The following is a 20,192-nucleotide window of genomic DNA, read 5'->3' on the forward strand; positions in this document are numbered from 1 at the left end:
AAATATAGGTCGATCTGCTGCTGGCAGCAGATTGATGGCCCATAGAGTTGCATTGGATCTAATGGTACAGTAATGCATTTAGATCGATTTTCAATAGATTTCCAATAGATTTTATTCTGAAATCTATTGGAAATCTGTTCCTAGTGTGTGGCACACATCAGATAGATTCCTGCTGCAAATCTATCAGTGTCTGGCCACCTTAACATCCACCAAAATCCAACCCGAGATTAGGAAAAGATAACAATTTTCAGAGTCCATGACAGACAAGGATGGAATAGAGAAAGGTAATCTACAGTAATCACGATGGGAGCCTTAAAGGGGCACTATGGCGAAAATGTTTAAAATTTAAAATACGTGCAAACAGACAAATAAGAAGTATGTTTTTTACAGCGTAAAATGAGCCATAAAATACTTCTCTCCTATGTTGCTTTCACTTACAGTGCTTTTGGACTAGTCCATTTCTTTGTAGGGGATTCTCAGCAAGGCTTTTATTCTTTATAAATATATTCCCTAAAAAGGATTTAAACAATGATGCTGGCCAGCTTCCCTGCTTGCTACACAGTTTTTATGGCAGTTGCACAGATCAACTGCCATTCACCAAGTGCTTTTGAAAATAAATAAATTCTTGAGAATCAACCATGAACAGATGGACTAGTCCAAAACCTGTCGCTATTGTCAGATTTCTACTACCTACTGTAAGTGACAGCAACATAGGAGAAAAGTAATTTATGGCTCATTTTACTCTGGGAAAAAAAACGTACTTCTTATTTGTATGTGTTTGCACAGATTTTAAATTTTAAAATTTTTCGCCATAGTGCCCCTTTAATTGCAATTAGTAGTAGTACAAATAAAATAATTCTATAACCTCTATACACGCATTGATCTGCAAAATGTTCCATTTGAAGTCAGCAAGCTGGCATATGGAAAAAACTTAAACTAAAATTAGAAATCTTAAAACGAAATAAGAGTCTTTGGGTACTAATTCTATTCAGTGAAAAGGACAAGAACACCAAAACTCATTACCATCTTAAAGAGATTAGGAAGGCATCTAGAACATATGGAGTGCGGTTGGGTTATGAACGGTACTTTTCTTTTCTCCACTAACAGGGTCGGACTGGGACACTGGGGGCCCACCAAACAAATTTCAACCTGGGGCCCACACATCCCACTCCCCCCGCTGACACCCGTGATGTGCGTCCGCAAACCCCCCTTTCTCCCCCCCCCCGCTGACACCCATGATGTGCGCCTATGGCTGCAGCTTGAAGTCACAAAGAACACCCAAGACTGACAGCCTCTGTGTCAGGATGGCTTCCCTGCATCTATTTCAGGCTAGTGGCTGCTCTCATTGCAGGGTCAATCCAGTGTGAGCCGCCAGGCTTTAGCACCACATTACAGCACAATTCTCACCTCACTCCCCTGGCCTTGGCTGACAGCTTCTACTGATACACATCACGCTGGAGTCTTTGAACTTTTCCACCCCAGCATCACCTGGGGGCGGAGCCACCATAGCACAGTCAGCCTGCAGCAGCCTCCGTCTCAGCATGAGTGATTACAGCACTGAGAGGAGAATTTTTGTGCTGCAGGCAGCGATTGGAGCTCTGTCAGACGAGGTGGGTGGGGGGGCACCAGAGACCTGGAGAGGAGGGGCCTACCGAGGGAAAAAACTGTACTACTGTGGCCCAGTCCGACCCTGTCCACTAACATATTAGTTTGTATATCTGGGTGTTTTTTGTTCTCTGTTTATATTTTGTCACCTAGTTTCTTTCTTTATTACCTGCTTACCGTAGTTTCTCTTTATGTATTGCACAATAAAATACTTAAAAGTATAAAAACACTTGAGGTATTTGGTTTCCAGACTACTCCTCACGGTTTAGGGCCCCTAAAATGCCAGGGCAGTTTAGGAACCCCACAAGTGACCCCATTTTAGAAAGAAGACACCCCAAGGTATTCCATTAGGAGTATGGTGAGTTCATAAAAGATTTTATTTTTTGTCACAAGTTAGCGGAAATTGATTTTTATTGTTTTTTTTTTTTTTTTTTTCACAAAGTGTCATTTTCCACTAACTTGTGACAAAAAAATAAAATCTTCTATGAACTCATCATACACCTAACGGAATACTTTGGGGTGTCATCTTTCTAAAATGTCACTGCCCTGACATTTTAGGGGCCCTAAACCGTGAGGAGTAGTCTGGAAACCAAATGCCTCAAAATGACTGTTCAGAGGTATAAGCATCTGCAAATTTTGACAGGTGGTCTATGAGGGGCCAATTTTGTGGATCCGGTCATAAGCAGGGTGGCCTCTTAGATGACAGGTTGTATTGGCACTGAAGCGCAGGATGTTCTCAAATCGTGACCTGGACATGGCAGCATAGAACATGGGCATGTGATGTATTGGGTGCATAGACCAATAAGACCGCAATACATTCTTTTTGACTAGACCCATGTTAAGGAAAAGGGCCAAAAAAATGTTAAGTTTGGAAACTTGTAGTGGTTTCCCCCGAAAAGGCTGGGCATGGTAGCTTCTCGGATTGGCGGTTGCGCATTGTGTGGCATAACGGTTGGTCTCAGCCACAATTAAGTCGTAGAGATCCACGATGCAGAACAGATGAAAAAAGTCTAGGGCTGATCCTAGATTACCTGTCTTCACCTGAACTCCAGACTGGATGGTGAAAGGGGGCAATACGGGTGCGGCGGAACCAGGGGATTGCCAATTGGGATTTGCCAGCACCTCTGGGAGTCTATGGGTAGTACGGGCCTGTTTTGCTGGTGGCTGCGACTCGGGTCTTAATGCACCTGCCACCGAACCAGTTTCTACTACCATGCTGGTGCTCGCCACACTTCACCAGGGTCTATGGTAGTACTGGTGCTTGGTCCAGGAGATGCTACCCTGCTGGTGCATGCCTCACCAAGAAAACTCGGATCAGCGCTTGCACCACTCTGCTGCCCTTGAGTCTGATCCTGCGCCACATGCGGTCCAGTGACATGGGGTGTGGTACGCCTGGCTCTCACCGGGAGCTCGACCTCGTCATTGTTATCGGTCAGAGAGCCACTGCTGTTCACCGGTTCGTATTCTGACCCGGATGATTCGTCGGATGAGGCTTCCCAATCGCACTCACCCCACTGGGCCAGAATCTCGGCGGCCTCTTCAGCGGAATACCCCTTTTTTGCCATGGTGGACTGCTAAATTTAGGGGGTATTCCTCTGAGACTACCCAGGAAAAAGAGCACCTACCTAGTAAAAAGGAGTAATTGTGAAGTAGAAAGCTGTGGTCACTGAGTTTTGATTAAGAAAAATCAAAACTGATCTTTACAGCGCCACAGCTATTGTACACTGTCTTTTGCAGTGATCAGAAAAAAAAATTCTGTCTCTGTGGTGGGGCGGGCTGAACGCAAGTGCTGGCGAATGATCAGGCCTGATCGGTCAAACACTGCATTTTTAGTGTATCCTAGTGACCCTAATATAGATCTGACTGCGATCAGTAATGATCACGTACAGAAACTATATAGTAGCAATGCTGATTAGCGACAGTGATGATGCTAATCAGCAACTAATTAGTGACTGCGGTGTGGTGGGCTGGGTGCCAACTGACACTAACTACCCAACGAAGGGCCCTAGCTAAATAATTGGCCTAACTGTTAACACTAGTGATACTAAAAAAGTGTCAGTTTTCACTGATCACTGTTTTTAGATCACTAGGATAGAGACAGGGGGTTGATCGCGGCGTTCTGAGGGGGATCTGAAAGTGTGGGCGGGTGATCAGAAGCCCGCAAGGGGCAGGTTAGGGTCTGATCTGAGGGGTGGCAGTGACAGGTGGTGATAGGGGGTGATTGACAGGTGATCAGTGGGTGATTACAGGGGAGAATAGAGGTATACAGTACACGGGGGGGGGGGGGGGTGCCTGGGGAGGATCTGAGGGTGTGGGGGGGGGGTGATCAGGAGCCCCCCGGGGGCAGTGTAGGACCTATTCTAAAATATAGGATTGACAGATAGTGACAGGGGGTGATTGATGGGTGATTAGGGGGTGATTGGGTGCAAAAAGTGGTCTGAGGGGGTGATCAGGGAAGGTCTGAGGGGTGCTGTTGGCGATCAGGGGGCAGGATCAGTGTATGTGTGTAATTACGCTCGATCACTGGGACCACCAGGGGAGGAGGCAGCATGTATAATACACATTGTATACATAAAGTGTATTATACATTACTAACGGCGAGATTGGAGGGTTAACAACCCGCCAGCGCTGCTAATTGGCCGGCGGGTTGACATCGCGGGTGGGCGGAGCCTAATGCCGGCGGACGCGCGCGTATTCCTGCGCGGGATCCCCGGCTAATCAGTCCCCTAGGTGCCGCCGCCGATCGGCATCACGCGGCCCTGGGGAAGCTACTTTGCCGCCTCCCATAGGTAGTGGACTGTGCCTGTGTACTGATGAGATATATATTTATTTTCCTACAACTTCATTATTTCTAAATTAGGTTGAATGGTTTACGGTCTCTAATCAGTGACAGGGTATTAAGTGTCCCAGAGGTAGAAAAAGGTCAATAGTTCATGTATTTTATCTCCCCCTGCCCTCTGAAGTTGTATTCTGGAAGGAAAACTTTTATGGCTGTAATTTGCTTATCAGTGATGTTTACTATACTCTCCCTACCGACTACTGACTAGACAGAAGCTGTCACTTCCATGCTTAAAATCTCTCTCAGGCAACAAAATAAAGCAAGTAAAACAGCCTGGTTATTAAAGCAGTAGGATTAGCCATACTATGCCAGGGAAAAAACGCATATACAAGTATATAAATTCATGATCTATGTACATAACACATGTAATGTACTGTCCACGTTTTGATTTTAGTGAATTTCATATGATAAATGAAGAGAATTCTGTTCCTGGTGGGAACCATGTCTTTTGCCCACAGTGTGATGTGAGGCTAAATACTGATGTCATTTCTCCTCCAATCGCTGAGTCACCACAGCCTTGCCTGTAAACACAAGTGAGCAGAGGATCATGTTTTAACTAGGCAGGGAAATAAAGGGAAGAGGAGTAATATATTATAGATTAAAAGAACCCCCAGCATGCAACTGAATGGCAATGGCTATTAAAGGGCCAGTGCTCCTAAGGTATGTGATAACTCCAAACCATAACAGCAGAAAAAGTTTTAAATGCAGGATTAGCATCTTTATCACTTAATACACTCAGACCAGTTGCTGTTGAAATTAGATTTTTATGGTGACAATCCCGCTTTAATATGTTTTGCACAGTACAAACACATGTTTATCTCATCATGTTACATATCGCCTCAGGTACACTTTAACCCTTTCTGCCGCGGCGTCCTCGTCGAGCACACAAAAGTACAGTTACGTTCCTTGCGAAACTCATCCCTATTAGCCAGAAGCCAATTACATAAACTTCAGGTTTACCGCCGTACGGATACAACTTACCGCCTCTGAAGCACACGCAAACTTCTCAGAAATCATAAAGGGGACACCATCCATTGCTGAAATAAAAAGAGAGGGGAGAGAATGAAAATGATCATAATCTGACTCCATGCATTTATTGGAAAATCAGCTTGACTGTTCCAGCCGGCAACACGCATAATTAGAATAGTTCTAGAGCTGTTGCCAGCGACGACCCACACAGACTCCTTAGCATCATGAAGCACCTTCCATACATTAGCACTGTGTGACGAGTCACGCGGTTACAATACAGAGAGCTGTCTGCGCCGCGCTGAGCCGCCCGGCATCCCTCTCATCTGGGCGTCTGTCAGACCTGAGTCAGGGCACGGCTCCGTATAACAAGCCGTCTCCGTGTCACCTGCAGTCATTAAAACTGAAGCCGCTTCATCTGGGCGCGCTGCCACTGTATGGAATACGCAAAGCAAAACCCATGCCAAGGGCTCAGCAGTGTAATTAGCTTCCTCCTAAACAAACGAGCTTCCACACAGCTGTAATTAAGCAAGCTTGTAATTAAGTCAATGCCCTTTATCATACAGATCATGCTTAAAAACGCTTTGAAGAATGGACGGGTTATTAATGCGATAATGTCAAAATCACATATTCGCTGGAGCTGTCAGAATTTCTCTGCTTCCAGCTGATAGAAAACCAAATAAAAAGTCTAATTTTAATGCATTTTTTACATACATATTTTTTTTATTTTTATTATACATTTTTGACATGATATTGTTACAGCTGTGTCGTCACATCTAGCAGTCAAACTTCAGTTTTCAAAACAACTTGGAAACTGATTGGCAGCAAGAGGGGAAAGTAAGAATATGTTGTCAACTTGTCACATAAAGCAGTATGTGAGGTAAACTACTGTATTTTTTGGACTATAACACTCACTTTTTCTCGCCCAAAGGTGGGGAAAAAGTCACTGCGTCTTATAGTCGAACTGCAGAGAGTTCCTGACTTGTGAACGCCTGCCAATATGAACCTCCAACCCGATGCAATGTCAGGGACTCCCTGTACTGTGCCCATGCAGAGGAGGACACAGAGGGATAATTGTAGGACACAGGGGGACACAAAGGGGCATAGAGGAGGCCACACGGGGGATAGAGGAGGACACAGTGCATTATATTACATGTGGCTGAAAATGTTCTACAAACCTGTTGATACAATCTGTGGGTGGGAACTTGCGCCTTAACATGATGGTAGTGACTCAGTTCAGCCACTTTTGAAGTAAATGGCTATGTCTGTTATCAGCATTTCAGTCAGTAAGTTAGGGATAAGTGCACATATCCTTTAATGGTTGCTTACACTATACCGGGCAAAACAGGGTCAAACCGCCAGGAAATGCTGTCACTTCACAGTCTCCTGACAGGTAGTGAAAACACCCTCAGATTTATAGTTTTTGGGTTCAAATACACACTTTATTTTGTCAATACCTTCTAATTTGATGGACAAAAACCTGAACCTCATATGTATGTATTTATCTGCCCTTAAAGAGAAAAAGAACTTCATATCCATATCTAACTGCCTTCTGATCAAAGAAAAACTTGAACCTCGGTGTCCACTTCTTACTGCCTACTGTACATATGCAGAAAAACCTGAAGCTCATATGCAACTTGCCTTCTAATCAGAGAGAGAAACCGCTGAACCTCATAAGCACATCTAACTGCCCTCAAAGAGAAATACTTGAACCTCATATGCATATAAATCTGCCTTCTAATCTGCCTTCTGAACATAGAGAGAAACTTGAATCTTAAAACAGAACCTCATCCACCTAACTACCTTCTGAAAATATAGAGAAAAGAAATGAACTTCTTATGTACAACTAACTGCATTCTAATGAAAGAAAAAAAATGATTTTTATATGCACATCTAACTGCCTTCTAACCAGATACAAAAACAATTTTCAGCTCCCAAGGAAAACCTACAGCAAAAAGAAAACAAGATGCTAATAGGAAATAACCTAACTACCGTACTTCTTTGTGAGAATAGGAAAGTCAGGGCAAAGTTATTCACTGTGACAAAGGAGGCAAGTTTTCCATACTGCGCTTTCAGTGAAAGGGAATACCGCGCTATGCTAGTCTGACATACACATCTGACATTATCTTCTTGCCACATACCCAAAAACACTCCATCTTCCTTCCTGGGAGAATGACATTTTTTTACACAATGCTGAAAAGTCTATATATCTTACAATTAGCGCCGCTTACTACACTTGACATTGAGCTGCTGATTTGCATACCATTATCATATTTGATGGGAGAGCAAATCTTCCCAGATTGAAAATCTAGTTAAACTGCTAATACTTGGAAGAGGAGGTTTATAGTTCATTGCTCTGCTATTTCTATCCAATATCCAAAGCTGCTAGGCGCAATAATCAGGAAACACAACCGTCTGCTGCCAGGACGGTCAGCCAATATAAAGCGTTATGGCTAACTGGCTCTTGTTTAGCTTCAACCTATTCACCACTGCGCAGGGGTCATCACCGCTAACTGCCACTGCAGTTCATTAGCCCGAATTTACAGTCCTGAGTTCCGTTTACAACAGGCACACCGTCAAAATGTTTTCTGAGCCTAAACGGAAGGATCAGATGAAAAGATATGGCGGCAGTATAACTACCTGAATAAAATGGCTGAATCAGTCTGCAAATGCTACATTTATCCACGTCATAAAAGGAGAAGCTCCCCTGCTTTTCAAAACACAATATCGACACCCGTCTCAACCCGGCTTCTGCCACAACAATATAATATACTCTAGTCTACATTATGATCATACCTCTATCTTACCCAAATATTATTATTATTATTGCTTTATATAGTAACAGCATCTTCCATGATCATGTCTGTATACTACCCAAATAAAATAGGATGCAGTGAACAAATCAATAGAAGAGTTTTACATAATGGTGGGAGATATGCAAGCACATTACACATCATTAAGAGACAAAAGGGAAAAAGCGCTGGCCAACTCTGCCTCACATTCTAAAGGTTTAAGAGATGGGCAATAGGTGAAGGGAAGCTGTGTATGAGATGATAAAATGGTAGTCAGTTGCCTGGGTGTCCAGAGAGAGAGTATGCTTGCGTGAAGAGATGACTTTTCAGGTTGCACCTAAAAAGGGTAAGTCTGAGCGAGTGGTGGATTTGTTAAAGAGGAACGGTCAGCCACACTATCTAAAAAAAAAAAAACCCCACATATATAAGTAGATAAATACTTGCTCTACTTACATAACAGATGTATTGCACTGTCCACGTTATGATTCCTGTGAATTTTATAAAGGAAAAGCAGAGAATCCTATTCTAGACAGTTTCCATATTAACTGTGGCTATTTTGAAGCCTATCCTGATGTCATTTCTTCCCTTGCTCTGCCTGATTTGCCTGCCCTTCACTATAGAAAGTGCATTGTCTCAGCATGAGAACTATTGGCCAATCAGAGAGGAACAGGAGGTGTGGGAGGGGAAAACAGGAGGGAAAGAGGCTTCAGCCAATCAGGCTGCATTAGTTAAAGAGACTCTGAAGCGAGTATAAATTTAATTTTTTAACACGCAGTCATGTTAATCAGTATAACCGCTGCTAAAACGCCACTATCCCGCAGCAAATCGAGGGGTCTTTACCCCCCAAATCCCCCCTGCAAAATCCACGACTTTCTTGGTCGTGGATTTTGCTGCTCATGGAGGCAGAGCTATGAGCTGCAGCTCTGCCTCCATGCGCATCAATCGCTGCACGGATCTCCGCCTCTCCCCGCCCCTCTCTGTGAAGGCAGATTGAGAGGGGCGGGGAGAGGCGGCGATCAGCGGGGATTGACGCGCTGAGAGGCAGAGCTACAGGGCTTAGCTCTGCCTCTTCAGGAAGCGCTCCCCCCTGCTTACAGCAGGGATTTGAGGGGTAAAGACCCCTCATTTTGCCGCGGGATAGCGGCGTTTTAGCAGCGGTTATACTACTTAACATGACTGCCTGTTAAAGTAAATTTAGACTCGCTTCAGAGTCTCTAAGTCTGAGAGGAATAGAGCAGTAAAAAAGGACAACCCAGCATGCCCTTCAACTTCCTTTTTGTGTAGCAAATTTTGTGTGTACCAAATAAGAGTCAGGTAAACTGGGGAATGATCATTTATCAACAAGAAAACGAATAGTGATTTTAAATTTTGTATTGCCTGGTTAGCATCCCTATTACTTGTTTACCAGATAAAAATAAAGAATTATTTTTTTATTTTATGCCCGACAGTTACACTTTAAGGGAGGGTGTTCCAGAGGAGGGAGAGGATTGAGAAAAGTCTTGTAGAAGGGAGTGAGAAGAGGTGACCAGAGAGGAAGACAGGATAACATGGTCGGTAAAGCAGAGATTGCGTGTAAGGAGGTATCTGGAAATAAGTTTTAGGTAAGAAGGAGCTAGGTTGTAAAGTGCATTGTAGGTGAGCGATCTTTAATTGTATCCTTTGTGTAACCAGTGAAGAGACTGACAGAGTGATTAGGGATGGAGAGAGGTGAAGGAGTCGTGCAGCAGAGTTTATGATGGACTGTAGCAGAGTTAAAAGGTTAGCGGGTATGCCACAGAGCAAAGCTGCAGTAGACTAGATGTGAGATAATCAGGGCAGTAACCAGAAGTTTGGTAGTGTCCTGTGTGAGAAAACAGTAGATGCAAGAGATGTTTTTTAGGTGGAGGCGACAAGAGGAGGATATTTTGTCATGTGTGGCTTGAATTAGAAATTCAAATCCAGTACTGCACCTGTGACTCAGTTGTGCCAATGTCACAATCAGGGATGCTCACCGGATCAAATCCGAATGAGTTTGATTCGAATTTCATCCAGGTAATTAAAGCACCTGAGCGGGTGTGCGAGGGGGGGGTTAAACTTACCCAGCAGACATCTTCTTTAACACGTGCCACTCTGTGTTCCAAGCCACGTCACGTGACTACTACGCTTCCTCCTTCAACCCGGAAGGAGGAAGTGTTTGTAATCACAAGATAACGGCTTGGAACGCAGAGTTAGACGAGCTGTGGGATATGTTAAAGAGAGTCTGAAGCGAGAATAGATCTCGCTTCAGACCTCATATATAGCAGGGGCACGTGTGCCCCTGCTAAAACGCCGCTATCCCGCGGCTTAACGGGGGTCCCTGTCCTCCCAAATCCCCTTCGTAATGCAGGGGAGCGCTTCCGCATTGGGGCAGGGCTAACCGCCGCAGCCCTGCCCCACGCGCATCTGTCAGCGCGTATCTCCGCCTCTTCCCCGCCCCTATCAGTCTTTCTTCACTGAGAGGGGCGGGGGAGAGGCGGCGATGCGCGTCTGATAGACGCGACTGGAGGCAGGGCTGCGGCCGTTAGCCCTTGCCTCCAGGAAGCAAAGTCCACGACCAACTTTGCGACCAACTTTTGCGGGGGGTGGGTTGGGGGTGAAGGGACCCCCGTTTAGCCGCGGGATAGCGGCGTTTTAGCAGGGGCACAAGTGCCCCTGCTATATATGAGAGCTGAAGCGAGATTAAGGGCTCGTTCCCACTATCGCGAATCTGCATGCGTCCAACGCATGCAGATCCGCACATGTAATACAAGTGGATGGGCCTGTTTCCACTGTAGCGTTGTTGAGGTACGTTTTTTTCAGCGTGAAAAAAACGCACAAAAGAGCCAACGATTTCGCCTGCGTCGGGAATCCGTGCGAATCGCCGCTAATGTATTTAATAGTGAAAACGCATGCGTTTGTTACATGCGTTTTTACCCGCGATTTCGCGTGCGATTTCGCACCTTTTTCAATTTTATTTAGCCCTGGCAGTGTCATGGTTAATTTCGCATGGCACCCTGCCATGCGAAATCGCATGCGAAATCGCGGGTAAAAACGCATGCGGAAACTCATCCGCATGCGTTTTTACAAGCGTCGGAATGCGGCCGAAATCGCGTCGCAACAGTGGGAACGAGCCCTTAGTCTCGCTTCAGTGTCTCTTTAAAGAAGATAAGTGCTGGGTAAGTTTAACCCCCCCCCCCCCCCCCCCCGCACACCCGCTCAGGTGCCTTCATTACCTGGATGAAATCAGAAAGAAACTCATTCGGATTTCATCCGGTGGTCATCCCTGTGGCTTTTCTTAAAGTCACTCGGATCTCAACTCACCCAATACCCTTATTTCCAGCACAATGGCCTCAATTCACTAAGCTTATCTCCTGTCTTTCATAACGTTTCTAGAGTTATCACCATGGTGATGAGGCATGTAGTAATCAGGAAACATTTTACCTCAGGCAAACCGAAAGTGAACTCTTCAGTCCTTAAAATAACTCCAGAATTCTAACGTTAAAGACAGGCTGTTAATTGCATCTGAATTACGCTTGTAGGTGGCAGACAGGACACTGAATTTCCTGATAAAACGGAGTTCAGTCTCATGTCTGAAAGAGGCCTAATGGCCAACAAGTTTTAATAACTCCAGCCCAGGTTTCATGGATCATACATTTATTTAAGTATTTAAATAGCGCTGACATATTATGCAGCGCTGTACAGAGTATATTGTCTTGTCACTAACTGTCCCTCAGAGGAGCTCACAATCTAGTCCCTACCATAGTCCCATGTCTATGTATGTATCATGTAGTGCATGTATCATAGTCTAGGGCCAATTTAGCGGTAAGCCAATTAACTTATCTGTATATTTTTGGGATGTGGGAGATAACCGGAGTGCCCAGAGGAGACCCATGTAGACACGGGGAGAACATACAAACTCCTTGCAGATACCTGCATTTAAATGGGCTTAGATGCTTTCCTTGCGTTGAAAGACATCCATGGCTACTAGGTAATGACCAATGATGTTGATCCAGGGATTTTATCTGATTGCCATCTGGAGTCGGGAAGGAATTTTTTCCCTTTTGGGGCTAATTGGACCATGCCTTGTAAGGGTTTTTCACCTTCCTCTGGATCAACAGGGATATGTGAGGGAGCAGGCTGGTGTTGTACTTTGTTCTCTGGTTGAACTCGATGGACGTATGTATTTTTTCAACCCAAGTAACTATGTAACTATGTTGACCTGGTTGGGAATCGAACAAGGAACCCAGCGCTGCAAGGCAACAGTGCTAACCACCACGCCACCGTGCTGTCCATACATTATACCCGTACTTTAGGAGCACAGAGAAGCCTTCATAAACCAGCCCATGGCCACAGAATATGCTTACGCTTCATAAATTAATAATCTGGTTTCTTCCAACTCTAAAAAAAAGTACAGAACAAAAAAGATTGCCTTATGTTGTTTTCCTTTTATGAAACCCTGATCACCTCCTTTACAGCACCATATTTATTAAAGTGGGAACAGGTTTTACTCCCTGGCCATCAGGATTTCAAAAATAGCAAACAATTATTCAGTAATTACCACTATGTTGTCTGAGGCCCCATTCACTTGAACAATACTTACCTTCTGCCATCTAGATTAGTAGCTGGATTATTTGGGCACCAGCACTCAGTTGTACCCAAATGATGGTTGCTGGCTATGGCCAAGCAACACGCGCCAAACTTATCAGCTTGCGCTGATGGGCCGCATACTGCCGGTAATACGCAACTGGTTGTGTGGTGGCTCCAACTGTCCCAGCACTACCATCAGCTGCTTGGTCAAAAAAGTACCCTTACTCTGACAAACAAAGGGCACAGTTTCTGCTGAACAGGCAGTTGATCCTTTAAAGGGAAGCTAAAGCGTGAGGGATATAGAGGCTGACATATTTGTTTCCTTTTAAACAATGCATATTGCTTGACTGTCATTCTTTTCCTCTGCCCCTAAGAGGAAATTTAACCCAGGATTGAGCTTCACCCCAATCAATAGCGATAACCCCCTTCCCTTGAGAAATCTTTTTCTTTTCTCAAACAGAACATCAGGGGCCTCTGTATGGCTGATATTGTGGTGAAACCACTCCCACAGTGTGATGTCAGGACCATGGTCCTGACAGTTTACTGTGTAACCTAGTTGCATTGTGGGAAATAATGACTGTTTCAAACTGCCAAGCAAGCCATATCTCCCTCTGCAGAATGTTCATTTACTGAGAGTTCTATGCACAGTGATGCACCTGCCAGTACTAAATATATTGCCACCTGTTATAAATTTCAGAATGTACATCGGGGCGAGAAAACATTTTACAATGGTCAAACATTGACTAAATGATCTGTTAGGCCTGGTGCACACCAAAAACCGCTAGCAGATCCGCAAAATGCTAGCAGATTTTGAAACGCTTTTTCTTCTTTTTCTGTAGCGTTTCAGCTAGCATTTTGCGGTTTTGTGAAGCGTTTTTGGTGTAGTAGATTTCATGTATTGTTACAGTAAAGCTGTTACTGAACAGCTACTGTAACAAAAAACGCCTGGCAAACCGCTCTGAAGTGCCGTTTTTCAGAGCGGTTTGCATTTTTCCTATACTTAACATTGAGGCAGAAACGCATCCGCAATCCAAAATCTGCAGCAGCCCGGGAGTATGCGTTTCTGCAAAACGCCTCCCGCTCTGGTGTGCACCACCCCATTGAAATACATTACCCTAGCGGATCCGCACCTGCAAGCGGATCGCAAACCGCAGCAGAACCGCTCTGGTGTGCACTAGGCCTAAGTGAATATTGTTTAAAATTAGCAATTGTATTTATTATGCTATTTTCACTACAGGTCCTCTTTAAAGGGAAAAAAAGGCACATTTGATCAGCATGTTGTGCATGCGAGCAGCTGGATGGGTGACTGCTGTGCGATAGGAGATTGCATTGTACAAAGTACGCCATGCATTGTCTTCATGTGTGCAGTTGGAAGCCAGACCCAATAAGCAGCGCTACCCACAGCTGATCGCTCAGCCTTCGCATAAATTGACTACATGGATGGCTAAATCCTGCCTGAAATGATAATAAAATATTGTATTAATATGGAAATCATCCTGCTGTTACCATACACTGATTAGTATATAAATTACACCTCATTACATATTACAGCCGAATAAACACACTTTGAGCGTACATGAATTATTATGTCTGCTATGGAAAGCATTCTGCAGCAGCCCGTTCCAATATATCTCAAGCTGTCCACCTGTGTCTTGTGTAACGGCTCGTGCCGTCTGTCCTGCATGTATATAGCATGGCTTCCCCTAGGGAACGCGCCGGGATTACCATGGGGATTCACTGCTCTGCCATTTCTCAGAGGAGAGATTTGTCAGTGCACTGATGCAAAGGAAAACACATACTGTATACAGATAAAAATTTCAAGGGGCCGTGCTGGTACAAGTGTTAAGCGGGGCTTCCAAGAATAAATGGAAGTAAATATATTGAAACTGGACATCTTTGTAGTAACACAAACCCAACTGCAGTATTTACCAGATGAAAAAGGCAAAATACAATGGTGGCTATAGAAAAAAAAGAGAAGTTGCAATGGATTTTGGTTACTTTTCTTTTTCTTAAGCTTCAAGCTGTACTTTATGTAGACCACTATAGTATGGTGTAGGACAGGGCTTTTCAACCTTTCCACTAATTGTACCACTTTTATTGCCCGAAAACTTTCAAGTACCACCAGTGTGCCTGCACAGTAGATTGGATGCGATCGGGCTTGGCCGTTTCTGCTGGAGCCTGAACGGAGAGCAGCTACTGCGCATGCGCACACCGATGAGGAGAACTATGGGGCTCCCAGCACTGGATCCCATCTACCGAGGAGGAAGGGGGGAAGGGGTATGGGGGATCCCATCTACTGAGGAGGAAGGGGGAAGTACCTACCCCCTGGGGCACTTTTTTCTTACAAGGTACACTTTAAGAAAAAAAGGCATTTGGGAGGGGAAAAGTAGGAGGAATTGGTGGGGAAAAAGATTACAATTAGACTGCTAGCCTACATATTGTCAGTATTGGCAATCTAGAGGTATATTGCCAATATAGGTAGCCATACAAGTTCCACCCCCCCACCACGCTTAATTATAGGTAGCCTGGCCACGTCACCAGAAAGCTGAGAGCTAAGCAGTGACTCACCACAAAGTTCGGATCCCCCCCTTGCTCACTCCTTGCTGTGCTGCCCTGCGGAATAGTTCACACCTCAGATCATCGGTAAGCCAGCCGCAGAGAAGTGACAGTCAGGCAAGCGGTGCACAGTGTATACTTCAAATGAGCAGTGACGTCACTTTCTGTATCTGCGCCATCACTGTGCACCGTTGGCCTGGCTGTCTCCTCCACACTGATCTGAGGTCTGAAGTATGCTGCAGAGAAGCACAGCAAGGAGCGAGGGAGGGAGAGCCAAACTTTATGGAGGCAGGACAGGACCAGGATAAGTGGCAGGTAGACAAAAAAGTGGCAGGCAAATCTAGTGTGTACCACCTGGCCAACAGCAAAGTACCACCGGTGACAAGCGTACCACAGGTGCAAAGCCCTGGTCTAGAGAGATTAGCCTGTCTAATTAGGCCTTATCAACAAGTAAACAGCAAGTGTAAATTAGGGCTGTCAGGTGTGCCACTCTATGCCATAGTTTGGGCTAATATGTAAACACAGAAAAGGAAGAGGAGAGGAGCGCTCTCTGGTGCATTAACTTAATTAATTATGCTTCACGCACAAAGACAAATTAAAACTTATAATGTAAAAAATAAAACAGAGCTTATCACAATATGGTGTATCACCGTGTCCAAGATGTAAATTCACCAGTCTGGCCTCCTCCACACTATGGCCAGTAGATGTGGTAATCCTGAGGATCAAGTAGCGCCAGCGGGATAGTGTACACGGGGTTTGTCGGCAGCTGCCCTGCGCCTAGGACGTCATGACGCGTTTCTGCGTTCCACGCCTTCGTCAGATCTGATTTATTTTTTACATTGTAAGTTTTAATTTGTCTTTGTGCGTGAAGCATAATTAAATAAGTTAATGCACCAGAGAGCGCTCCTCTCCTCTTCCTTTTCTGTTTTTGATCAGCATACTTACTCCTATCCCAGAGTAAATCAGGAGCGGCACTCATCGTTGGCTAAACGACTTTCTGTGGAGACACCCACTGACTGAGCGCAGTGGAACACGTTTGAATAATATGTAAACACAGGAGGTTAACCCTTTTGTGTTCCTAGGACACTCCTAGGACACCAGAAAGTAAACACTGCAGGGTTTTTGTAAGATTTCTGTAAGTTGTAACAAAGAAATGTTTTTCTTTAAAGTTATGATGCTGTTGGTTATCTCCTTAGAGCAGAGAGGAAGCACTCAGTTTAGGTCCGCTTCAAAAGCTGACAGAACCAACAGGTTTTGGAATAGTCCATCTCCTTACGTTGGAGTCTCAGGGTTTCCCTTTGTTTTCAAAAGTATTTGCTGAACGGCCATTTGCTGACTGCCAAAATAGTGTGCGAGTGAGTAGGGATGCTGGCTGGTCCTATTTTGGCAGTTAGACTTAGCAACTGCCATTTAGTAAATTATTTTAAAAAACAAAGAAAACCCTTTGTATTCCCAATGAGGAACTCGACTAGTCCAAAACATGTTGGTTCTGAAAGTTTGTAACTGCTTACTTTTTCACTATAGTGGTCCTTTAAAATGGTAATTTGATATCAACCGTGAAGGTCAGGATGCACTGCTGCATTGCTGAGCTTATTTCAGTAATGTGTCTCAGACTCTCATGTGCTGTGCTGTGTTCTGACAATAAACTGCTGCATGCATTTCTGTACCAACACACTGCTGTCTCATTTCAATTAATACTGCCATGCAGAGCAACGCATGCGCCATACATTTTTGTAAAGAGAAGTAAATGGTCGGCACTCCAAAAACTTGGTACAGAAAGATCTGTAATTCATTCTGTAATTAAGATAATCCAAAATTCCAAAGCAACAAAGTACCTCTTTATCAAGAAAAAAAACAGTGCAAGTTAATCTGAAAAACAATTCAATAACAATAAATCACCATAATGCACAATAAATAAATACATTTGAAGTAACCCAAGAAAAAGAGGGTCATCACTGTGGAGGAACACGTGTACCAAACACTAAGGTAGAGAATGTGTGGACAAGTTTCAAAGGTGGCTAAAAGTGCTGCTAGCCTGGAAAGAGAACCACTATGAAAGTTGAAGAAAATAAATGGGTCATTAGACTGGGAGCAAGATAGGAAGATAAAAAGCCAACATAGGCTTTTTGCTCCACTCCCTCTTTACAGTTATCCATATACAGTGGCTTGCAAAAGTATTCGGCCCCTTGAAGTTTTCCACATTTTGTCACATTACTGCCACAATCATGCATCAATTTTATTGGAATTCCACATGAAAGACCAATACAAAGTGGTGTACATGTGCGAAGTGGATCGAAAATCATACATGATTCCAAACATTTTTTACAAATAAATAACTGCAAAGTGGGGTGTGCATAATTATTGGGCCTCTGAGTCAATACTTTGTAGAACCACCTTTTGCTGCAATTACAGCTGCCAGTCTTTTAGGGTATGTCTCTACCAGCTTTGCACATCTAGAGACTGAAATCCTTGCCCATTCTTCTTTGCAAAACAGCTCCAGCTTAGTCAGATTAGATGGACAGCGTTTGTGAACAGCAGTTTTCAGATCTTGCCACAGATTCTCGATTGGATTTAGATCTGGACTTTGACTGGGCCATTCTAACACATAGATATGTTTTGTTTTAAACCATTCCATTGTTGCCCTGGCTTTATGTTTAGGGTCATTGTCCTGCTGGAAGGTGAACCTCCGCCCCAGTCTTAAGTCTTTTGCAGTCTCCAAGAGGTTTTCTTCCAAGTTTGCCCTGTATTTGGCTCCATCCATCTTCCCATCAACTCTGACCAGCTTCCCTGTCCCTGCTGAAGAGATGCACCCCCTGAGCATGATGCTGCCACCACCATATTTGACAGTGGGGATGGTGTGTTCAGAGTGATGTGCAGTGTTAGTTTTCTGCCACACATAACGTTTTGCATTTTGGCCAAATAGTTCCATTTTGGTCTCATCTGACCAGAGCACCTTCTTCCACATGTTTGCTGTGTCCCCCACATGGCTTGTGGCAAACTGCAAACAGGACTTCTTATGCTTTCTGTTAACAATGCCTTTCTTCTTGCCACTCTTCCATAAAGGCCAACTTTGCACAGTGCATGACTAATAGTTGTCCTATGGACAGAGTCTCCCACCTGAGCTGTAGATCTCTGCAGCTCGTCCAGAGTCACCATGGGCCTCTTGACTGCATTTCTGATCAGCGCTCTCCTTGTTCGGCCTGTGAGTTTAGGTGGATGGCCTTGTCTTGGTAGGTGGGATGTTCAAGGCTTTGGAAATCTTTTTGTAGCCTAAGCCTGCTTAAAATTTCTCAATAACTTTATCCCTGACCTGTCTTGTGTGTTCTTTGGACTTCACGGTGTTGTTGCTCCCAATATTCTCTTAGACAACCACTGAGGCCCTCACAGAGCACCTGTATTTGTACTGACATTAGATCACACACAGGTGAACTCTAATTAGTCATTAGCACTCATCAGGCAATGTCTATAGGCAACTGACTGCACTCAGATCAAAGGGGGCCGAATAATTATGCACACACCACTTTGCAGTTATTTATTTGTAAAAAATGTTTCAAATCATGTATGATTTTCGTTCCTCTTCTCATGTGTACACCACTTTGTGTTGGTCTTTCAATAAAATTGATGCAGGTTTGTGGCAGTAATGTGACAAAATGTGGAAAACTTCAAGGGGGCCGAATACTTTTGCAACCCACTGTAATAATTCCTTTTTTTGTATAGCGCTTTTCCCTTGTCGGACTCAAAGCACTTGTGAGGCAGCCACTACAGCGCACTCAGTAGGCAGTAGCAGTATTAGGGAGTCTCGCCCAAAGAACTCCTTATGGAATAGGTGCTGGCTTACTGAACAGGAAGAGCCAAGATTTGAACCCTGGTCTCCTACATCAGAGGCAGAGCCCTTAACCATTACACTATCCAGCCACCATATAGGTGCCCATACACTCGTCAGATTGGCAGCAGATAGATAAGAAATGCATCTGATGATCTATCTGATGCGTTTTTAGAACATTTTTTTACCAGGATAGAATTCCAATAGATTTCAGTTTGAAATATATTGAAATTCGATCTGATGGCATTTTTTTGCCATCAGATTTCCATTAAGGCCAATGCAAACTGATAAGCAATCTCATCAGATCGACCCAAATTTTCCACCCTGCCAGTTCGATGGAAATCGACCAAAATCGGCCATCGATCGGTCGATTGGCCAACCGATTTGCAATCGAGCGATTAAACGATCGGGATCGATCGGTCGGCCAGAAAATCGGCTGAGTATATGGGCCCCTTAACTGATAGACAGTTTTAAATTGTGCAAATCGTGATGCAAATCTAGCCTCCAAAACACAAAATGAGGTGGCAAATCAACATTCAACATTAAGGACCTCAAGGCATGTGTTTGCGAAATAAATAAAATAGGAAAGGAAGAAGGAAACAATTGGAAAAGGATAGTCGAAAAATGGAAGTTGAAAAATGATAGTTGGAAAATAATGGCAGTTGAAAAACAGTTGAAATTTGGCTGTTGGAAAATTACAGTGGCGAAATGGCAGTTTAAAAATGACAGTTGATAAACAACAGTTAAAATTTGGCAGTTGGAAAATAATAGTTAGAAAATGGCAGTTGGAAAATGACAGTTGGAAAATGACAGTTGGAAAATGACAGTTGGAAAATGACAGTTGAACGTTTAACTGCCATTTTCCAACTGTCATTTTTCAACTGCCATTTTCCAACTGTCAAATTTTAACTGCCATTTTCCAACTGTCATTTTCCAACTGCCATTTTCCAACTGTCAAATTTTAACTGCCATTTTCCAACTGCCATTTTCCAACTGTCAAACTTTAACTGCCATTTTTCAACTGTCA

At 44.0% G+C, this 20,192-nt stretch overlaps 1 protein-coding gene across 7 annotated transcripts in view; it reads right to left on the minus strand.

Annotated features, from left to right (window-relative positions):
- The window catches only part of MVB12B (multivesicular body subunit 12B), a 245,602-nt gene that overhangs the window by 27,590 nt on the left and 197,820 nt on the right, over window positions 1-20,192 (minus strand). For all 7 annotated transcript variants that reach the window (XM_068248176.1, XM_068248171.1, XM_068248175.1 and 4 more), the window contains one exon: window positions 5,426-5,481. In XM_068248176.1, the coding sequence (XP_068104277.1) occupies window positions 5,426-5,481 (56 nt within the window). The remainder of the gene's footprint in view (window positions 1-5,425; window positions 5,482-20,192) is intronic.

The sequence above is a fragment of the Hyperolius riggenbachi genome, chromosome 8 (genome assembly GCF_040937935.1).
Source record: "Hyperolius riggenbachi isolate aHypRig1 chromosome 8, aHypRig1.pri, whole genome shotgun sequence".
NCBI lineage: Eukaryota > Metazoa > Chordata > Amphibia > Anura > Hyperoliidae > Hyperolius > Hyperolius riggenbachi.